At 41.5% G+C, this 8,708-nt stretch overlaps 1 protein-coding gene across 1 annotated transcript; it reads left to right on the top strand.

The window, feature by feature from the left end:
* Positions 1-4,462: 4,462 nt before the first annotated feature.
* LOC106602016 (G-protein coupled receptor 183) lies at positions 4,463-8,422 on the top strand. The gene is made up of 5 exons (XM_014194459.3): positions 4,463-4,726; positions 6,002-6,177; positions 6,667-6,852; positions 7,128-7,328; positions 7,941-8,422. Exons 1-5 carry the CDS (start codon positions 4,507-4,509, stop codon positions 8,142-8,144), a joined length of 987 nt encoding a protein of 328 aa, XP_014049934.1. The 5' UTR covers positions 4,463-4,506; the 3' UTR covers positions 8,145-8,422.
* The last annotated feature ends 286 nt before the right edge of the window (positions 8,423-8,708 follow it).

Here is an 8,708-nt window from a genome sequence, read left to right on the forward strand (position 1 = left end):
TTCTATTCAACAGAACCAGATATTACACATGACTTGTATTTTGGGATATTTAGTCGCTGCTTCCGAACCAAACCATTCTATCGTCAGTCGTACTGTTAAGCGGTTATTATGACTGGCTGATGAACAACACAATTGATTAAGCCTGGCATCTCCAGGGAGTCGGTGTGACAAACAGCCTCTCCTCTCTGTGTGTTCATCTGACTGGTCCCACTGGAGAGGTTCTGCCCTGGGGGGAACAGAGAGAGGAGGTAGAGGAGGAGGAGGTAAAGGGAGCCAACATAAGTCTTCAGCTCTCAGGTGAGGTAATTCACATGTAATGTGGTTCACTGAAACATCTCTATTATACAGAGTAGGGGTCTATAAGGGACAGAGCCAGGCACAGGGAGCCATTTCAGTGCCAACACAAATAGTATTAGAATTTAAGAATTTTGAATTTATATTAAGATATTGAATTTGAATGTAATCTTTTTTTATGTTTAAAGGGCAATATCACTCAAAAACCAAAATAATTTTTTTTTGTCCACTGTTGATACAGTCCCAAAATGATTTGCATGTCAGCAGTCAAGGGATTTAAACAAAAAAGTGCAATCTGCATCATTATGACACGTTTCTTCTTAGAAGTCTTAAATATCTTGACAGCTTGACTGCTGACATGCGAAACATTTTGGGACTTTATCAACAATTGACTAATCAACGTTTCATATATTCAACTTCTCAGATGCATTCTGATTCAGTTTTCAAATTCAGATCTCTAAATTCAGATTCAATACCAGAGACAACATCCTGGTACTTTGCCAGCCAGGAAAGGTAGAGGAGAACAGATAGAATCAAACACTGTGGTCAACAGAATATTCTGGTGGTTTCTGAAGACCATGTGGCATGATGAGTTTATTTTCTTCCAATGATTTTGAATGTATCATTTGAACAGCTCTGGCTATTAGCTAATATGACCCCATTCCTGAAAGCTAAGACTCCCTGAAGCATGGATATAACCCAGGTGGTTTGATAAACGTTGTTGGAGACTTGAAGACTTGTGTTAGCTTTCTGAACTAATCCCTATGGGCTTTATCTAACACAGTCTTGTGACATGCAGGAGACCTGGTTCAAACCCAGTCAGTCACAAGAACAACACGAAATAGGCAGTGAAAGGCTAGCCTTAGAAGGGCTATGACAGGACATTTCAACTCTATTGTTATGGGGGTTAAATTCTATGTGATCTCCATAGATCAGGAATGGGGTCATATTAGCCAATAGCCAAAATGGTTTCAATGCTACATTCAAACTCATCATGCCACATGGTCTTCAGAAACCACCAGAATATTCTGTTGACCACAGTGTTTGATTCTATCTGTTCTCCTCTACCTTTCCTGGCTGACAAAGTACCAGGATGTTGTCTCTGGTATTGAATCTGAATTTAGAGATCTGAATTTGAAAACGGAATCAGAATGCATCTGAGAAGTTCAATATATGAAACGTTGATCCACTTGAAATGATGGTTTGCAAACTTGATACACAGACAATGAATGCAATATCTACTATATTGAAACTGAATGTATAATTGTTGAACTTGAATATTCAAATACATTGAATTTTAAAACTGAATGCAATATTAATTCAATTCCATTTTTAAACATGAAATATGTTTGATGATAATAATTTGATGAATTCAATGATTCAATTTGTGCATTACAAATTCTAAAAGATTAAATGAAATTACAATATCTTAATACAAATTCAAAATTGTGGAATTCAAATACAATTTCTGTTGGCATTGAAATCGCTCCATACATGGAGCAAAGCATAGGTGTTACGCCCATTGAATATGAGGGGGCTCATGCCATTTGTTGGATAGAAATATACCCATCACTTTCTTCTACACAGAATTGAATAGATATTACATTTGACTATAAGTGCCTCCTTGAAACAGATTAGATGCCAGGGAGACTTAAGGTGGAAGGAGAAGCTGAGCTGTGAGGCCTACAGCAGGTTGTCAAAGCTGAAGAGCCTGGTACTGTATATGGACTTTACAGCAGGTTATCAAAGCTGAAGAGCCTGGTACTGTATATGGACTTTACAGCAGGTTATCAAAGCTGAAGAGCCTGGTACTGTATATGGACTTTACAGCAGGTTATCAAAGCTGAAGAGCCTGGTACTGTATATGGACTTTACAGCAGGTTGTCAAAGCTGAAGAGCCTGGTACTGTATATGGACTTTACAGCAGGTTATCAAAGCTGAAGAGCCTGGTACTGTATATGGACAACAGATCTGTTGGAGCAGCATCGATACTGCCTTCCCCAGATCTGTTAGAGTAGCATCGATACTGTCTTCCCCAGATCTGTTGGAGCAGCATCAATACTGCCTTCCCCAGACCTGATGGAGCAGCATCGATACTGCCTTCCCCAGACCTGATGGAGCAGCATCGATACTGCCTTCCCCAGACCTGATGGAGTAGCATTGATACTGCCTTCCCCAGACCTGATGGAGCAGCATCGATACTGCCTTCCCCAGACCTGATGGAGCAGCATGGATACTGCCTTCCCCAGACCTGATGGAGCAGCATCGATACTGCCTTCCCCAGACCTGTTGGAGCAGCATCAATACTGCCTTCCCCAGACCTGATGGAGCAGCATCAATACTGCCTTCCCAAAATCTGTTGGAGACCTGCAAGTCCTTTTATCCAGGTGCAATAGGGGCGGTCCTCGTCTCCCAGTGGTCCTCAGGCGAGGGTGTATTCCCTGTGCACACAGTTTAACTCTCCAGAGAACATCCAGTCTGGGTAAAGAGAAACCTTCCCTATAGTCCCTAATTGAGCCAGAATAACAGAACAGTTCCCTGTACACACAGTTCACACATCGTTTCAGCTCTCTAAAGTGTTCTAGCGTGTCATTGGAGACTGTCAGTTCCACAGAGGGCTCCTTGGTAGAGCCAGAATAACAGAACAATAGCCTGCAGGGAGGCCTGAGTGCTGTTTATCAGCTGTCTGTGTGACTGAAGAGGATCGTGACACAGAGGTCCATACGTACTGCAGCTCAGCTGAGACTCTGGGCTTAATTATGAGAACACTAGCTGGGAAGGAACTTTCCATTAAAGGGTCAGACCGCAGTTGAAACAATAACAAAGCGGCACCCAGCCACTTGTTTTGGTAAACAGGTGAGGGATGGGGTTTGAGAAATATAGCCACTCTCAAATTCACAGACAGAGCTATGGGTACAAGGACTGACCATTCATGATAAAAAAACACATTTTTTTTTTCATCCAAGTTAAATTGGAGACCAGATTGCTTTGACATTATAGTTTTAACCGTGTTTTGAGGCTATACAGTGTTTGTTTACATCTACTTTGTTTACAAACATTGTAGTAAAACCAGGTTATATTTTGGGTTCTGATGAGGTACGACAGCTGAACTAAGCTCATGAGGAATTTATCAATTTTATTCTGCAAGAATCAATGGCTATATATCATTCATTTAACAGTCCAAAAAAGGGAGGGATCAACTCCGGGTTGGGCCTTTAAAGGTCCAATGCAGCCGTTTTTATCTCAATATCAAATCCTTTCTGAGTAACAATTAATTACCTTACTGTAATAGTTTTACATTAATATTGATCGACAAATTTACAAAAATGGCTTTTTAGCAACAACAAAATAATTTCAAGCAATAATTTTGCTTTGACTGTCTGGGAGTGGTCTGAATGAGGTTGAGTGATCTGAATGAGGTTGAGTGATCTGAATGAGGTTGACTGATCTGAATGAGGTTGAGTGGTCTGAATGAGGTTTGGAACTCTCTTTGCCACCGGTCTATTACAACTTATACCGCCTGGTGATGTCACCAGGCAAGCTGAAACTCTACCCATGCAAAACCTGCTGATTAGAAGGTAGATTGTATTTTCTACCAGCAACTACTAGACAATAACACTAATACATCTGTTCACACTTTTACAGTGTTAGTTTCATCAGCTGGTGTACAATATGATACAAAAACACACGAAAAACAGAATTTTGACTGCTTTGGGCCTTTAAAGCATGGAATAAGGTGCTATACCATGATGTTAAAGGGGATTATATATACAGATATATTTGACATGAAGACATTGGCAAATGGAAGCATACTTAGTGATGCTTAATTCATTAGTTGTGGGTCACTTCTTCACTATAAGGTTAAACTAGGACTTTGGAGATTAACATATATACACCCATCTAAATTAGATTTTACTACGGACATTTGATGAATAATTTATGTATTACGTTGATTATTCATGACGATTTACTTTTAACTGCTAATCTGTATATCTATTAGTGACAGACCATGGTTGCTCACCGTACCTGTCCAATTTAACCCTTAGTAATAATGTATTATGTATATACTAGATCAATTCATAAATACATTCATTAATAAGTGTCTGTTCATCTTTAAGTCACTTTTTTCCCCCACTTTTATTCATCTTTTTTTTTATCTCCATCAGTCTTGTTTAATCTGACCTCTGACCTCTGCGGTGTGTAAAGTAAACCATGGAGGATCCTTTCATTCTATATTCATCACTCAACACCACCAGCCTCCCCACTGCTCTCAACCCCATGAACAACAGTACTGTTACTGACCTCATGACCAACGCTACGGTCAAACCCTTCAGTGTGTTTGATGGGTGCGAGGAGAATGTGTCAGGGATCCTCTTCGACCTGTCTGTTCAGACCTTCAACGTGTTCCTGGGACTCCCCGCTAACATCTTAGGTAGGTAGCCCAGAGGTTACAGAGGTAAGAGCAGTCCACCAGTAGCCGTAAGGTTGCTGATTCCAATCCCAGGAACTATCTTGTACCATTGTGTCTTTCAGCAATGCTCTTAATCTTTACATAACTCCAGGGTATTGCTGACCCTATACTCCTTCCAGTGTGTTTATATTTACATAACTCCAGGGTATTGACCCCTGACCCTATACTCATTCCAGTGTGTTTACATTTACATAACTCCAGGTTATTGACCCCTGAACCTATACTCCTCCAGTGTGTTAACATTATATAACTCCAGGTTATTGACCCCTGACCCTATACTCCTTCCAGTGTGTTTATATTTACATAACTCCAGGTTATTGACCCCGACCCTATACTCCTTCCAGTGTGTTTACATTTACATAACTCCAGGTTATTGACCCCTGACCCTATACTCCTTCCAGTGTGTTACATTTATATAACTCCAGGTTATTGACCCCTGACCCTATACTCCTTCAGTGTGTTTATATTTACATAACTCCAGGTTATTGACCCTGACCCTATACTCCTTCCAGTGTGTTTACATTTACATAACTCCAGGTTATTGACCCCTGACCCTATACTCCTTCCAGTGTGTTACATTTATATAACTCCAGGTTATTGACCCCTGACCCTATACTCCTTCCAGTGTGTTTATATTTACATAACTCCAGGTTATTGACCCCTGACCCTATACTCCTTCCAGTGTGTTTATATTTACATAACTCCAGGTTATTGACCCCTGACCCTATACTCCTTCCAGTGTGTTTACATTTACATAACTCCAGGTTATTGACCCCTGACCCTATACTCCTTCCAGTGTGTTACATTTATATAACTCCAGGTTATTGACCCCTGACCCTATACTCCTTCCAGTGTGTTTACATTTACATAACTCCAGGTTATTGACCCCTGACCCTATACTCCTTCCAGTGTGTTACATTTACATAACTCCAGGTTATTGAACCCTGACCCTATACTCCTTCCAGTGTGTTACATTTATATAACTCCAGGTTATTGACCCCTGACCCTATACTCCTTCCAGTGTGTTACATTTACATAACTCCAGGTTATTGAACCCTGACCCTATACTCCTTCCAGTGTGTTACATTTATATAACTCCAGGTTATTGACCCCTGACCCTATACTCCTTTCAGTGTGTTTATATTTTGTGTGTCGGGAGCAGAGAAAAAAAACTCATTTCTGTCTCTGATGGACGATGAAACTAGCTAATAACATTGTTGTCTTGCCTTGTGTTAGTCATGGTGATTCTGCTCCGTAACCGCAAGGAGCCGTCCTCCTCAGACATCTTCCTGGGCTGTCTGGCCTTCATGGACGCTTACTTCGGCATCATGGTCCCCTTCAGCTATCTGAACCTCTACTACTGGCACAGCAAGGATGTCTGGTCCGCTCTCATGTTCTCCTTCGGCGTCAAGGTGCAAGGCTATAGGATAAAGGAGAATTTAGTGTATTTGGATTCTGTAATTTCAGCGTCTGAAATTGTACCCTGTTACATAGCATACTACTTTTGACCAGATCCCAATGGACACCCCTATGGGCCCTGGTCAAAAGAAGTACACTATGTAGGGAATATATGTCGTAGAGGTTGCATCCAAAATGACACTCAGTTCCCTACATAGTGCTTGTTGGGCTCTGGTCAAAAGTAGTGCACTATATAGGGAATAGGGGGCCATTATTTTGTACGTAACATCTCATCTGTGACATTTGACAATAAGTAAACTTGTTTTCTCCACCTCCTCCTCCTCCTTCCTATTCTCCTCCTCCTCCTCCTCCTCCTTCCTATTCTCCTCCTCCTCCTCCTCTTCCTCCACCTCCTCCTCTTCCTCCTTCCTATTCTCCTCCTCCTCCTCTTCCTCCACCTCCTGCTTCTCCTCCTCCTTTTTCTCCACTTTCTTCTCCTCCAGGACACCAGCGGTCCTCTGTTCCTGTCCTGTATCTGTTTGGATCGGTTTGTGGCGGTCCTCTTCCCTCTTTCCTACGGCCAGCTGAAGGACACCAAGTACAGGGTGTCTCTCTCGGCGGTGGTCCTGGGGCTCACCTTCACCTACGCCTCCGCCAAGACCATCGGGGGCCTGCACAACTTCGAGAAGGTCAATCCATAGATCAATCAATCAATTACTCAATAGATTAATCAAGCAATCAATCAATAGATGAATCAATCAATCCCACTTTATTGTATAGCACATATTGGACAAAAGTAGCAATACAATGCACTTCACAATATAACATAATAAATAAATAACATACATTAATTAATAAAAACAACTAAAACAAAAAGTTAAAGGTAAAAACACCAAATAAAACCACGGCTAAAAAGGTGCATTTACATATTTCTTTGATAAATATCCACTTCTGCTACCCTCAGGTCTTTACAGGGACAATCCTGGCAACGTTTGGCTGGATGGTGTTGTGTAACGGAGCCATCCTGGTGGCCCTGAAGAGGTCCCGCGGCTCCGGGAAGGACGACATGCACCCCATGAAGAAGAAAGCCTTCAAGATGGTGATGTCGGTCCTGTCCATCATCGTGTTCAACTACTTGCCGCCGGTGGCTCTGTTCCCTTTTCAGGTGATGACCTGGGTGGGCGCATTGTCCATCGAAATAGAATAGATAGAATCACAGACCCATTGACTTGACTCTCATTGACTCATTGACCCATTGACTTGACTCCCATAGAATCACAGACCCATTGACTTGACTCCCATTGACTCATTGACCCATTGACTTGACTCCCATTGACTCATTGACCCATTGACTTGACTCCCATTGACTCATTGACCCATTGACTTGACTCCCATTGACTCATTGACCCATTTACTTAAATGAGGAAGCCAGTTCTAGTGATTCTATTTCTATGGTTGTCCTTAATAATGTTGCCTGATGTATAAAGATACATTCCTAGATGGCTTGTCTACAGGTTTGAACAGTTCCAGTAACTTTCCCCAAATTCCCACGTTTGCTAGAAATCCTGGTTGGAAGATTCCTGGAATAGGAAGGGAATAAACAGGAAACCCAGAATACTCCAACAAGGATTTCTGGAAAACCTGGGAATGTTGGGAAAGTCACCAGAACGTTGCAACCCTACAGTAGCACTGTCCTCAGAGATATTGCCAGATGAACAAAGAGAAATCCTATTATATTATTTGCACAGCAGTTGAGTGTTCTGATATCCCCTTCCAGGACCACTACCCTCTGGATACATTCCGCTGCCTGGTGCAGCCGGTGGGGTACGCCTTCATTAACATCAGCAGTAGTATCCAGCCCATCATCTACCTCTCTCGACTGGAGAAGATCCCTTTTCTCCCTGAGGCCTGGAACAAGTGGGGCTCCTCCTCCAAGGTGAAAGAAAAGGAGGTGAAGGTGGAGACCATCTCGCCTGCCTAAAGATGAACGGGCATCAGTTTCTTGTGAAATAAGTGATAGGTTCTCAAAATACAGTTGTTATAAATGTAACAACTGGACGATGGAATAAAATGAATGGCCAGTAAACAATGGATGAAAGTAATTTGCTTACATTCCAAATAGCTAATATATATATCCTGTATATGGTATAGATTAAGGAGCAACAAAAAATCTTTATGTGTCCTTCAAATCTCTCACTTGCTGGAACTATTAGGCTAGGACAGAGACGCCATCATGTGTACAAGATGAGAACTACATGTCACTCCTGTAAAACACTCAAGATTTTTTGGTGAATCATTTGGAGAAAAGAAATATGTAATAAAGCTCTTACAAACAGTTATTTTTCCAGTCTTTTGTTTTCATGTTTTCTTTGAAATTGATAATGAACTCTTCCTCCCTCTATCTTCAGTCTGTTATGATGGAGAGGAGAACCAGATGATATTTAGTCTGTTATGATGGAGAGGAGAACCAGATGATATTTAGTCTGTTATGATGGAGAGGAGAACCAGATGATATTTAGTCTGTTATGATGGAGAGGAGAACCAG

Source organism: Salmo salar, chromosome 03, assembly GCF_965601325.2.
Source record: "Salmo salar chromosome 03, fSalSal1, whole genome shotgun sequence".
NCBI lineage: Eukaryota > Metazoa > Chordata > Actinopteri > Salmoniformes > Salmonidae > Salmo > Salmo salar.

Coding starts and splice junctions, on each gene's coding strand:
- LOC106602016 (XM_014194459.3), top strand. CDS start 4,507: ATGGAGGATCCTTTCATTCTATATTCATCACTCAACACCACCAGCCTC. Junction 4,727..6,001: donor ACTCCCCGCTAACATCTTAG/GTAGGTAGCCCA, acceptor GCCTTGTGTTAG/TCATGGTGATTCTGCTCCGT. Junction 6,853..7,127: donor GCCTGCACAACTTCGAGAAG/GTCAATCCATAG, acceptor TGCTACCCTCAG/GTCTTTACAGGGACAATCCT.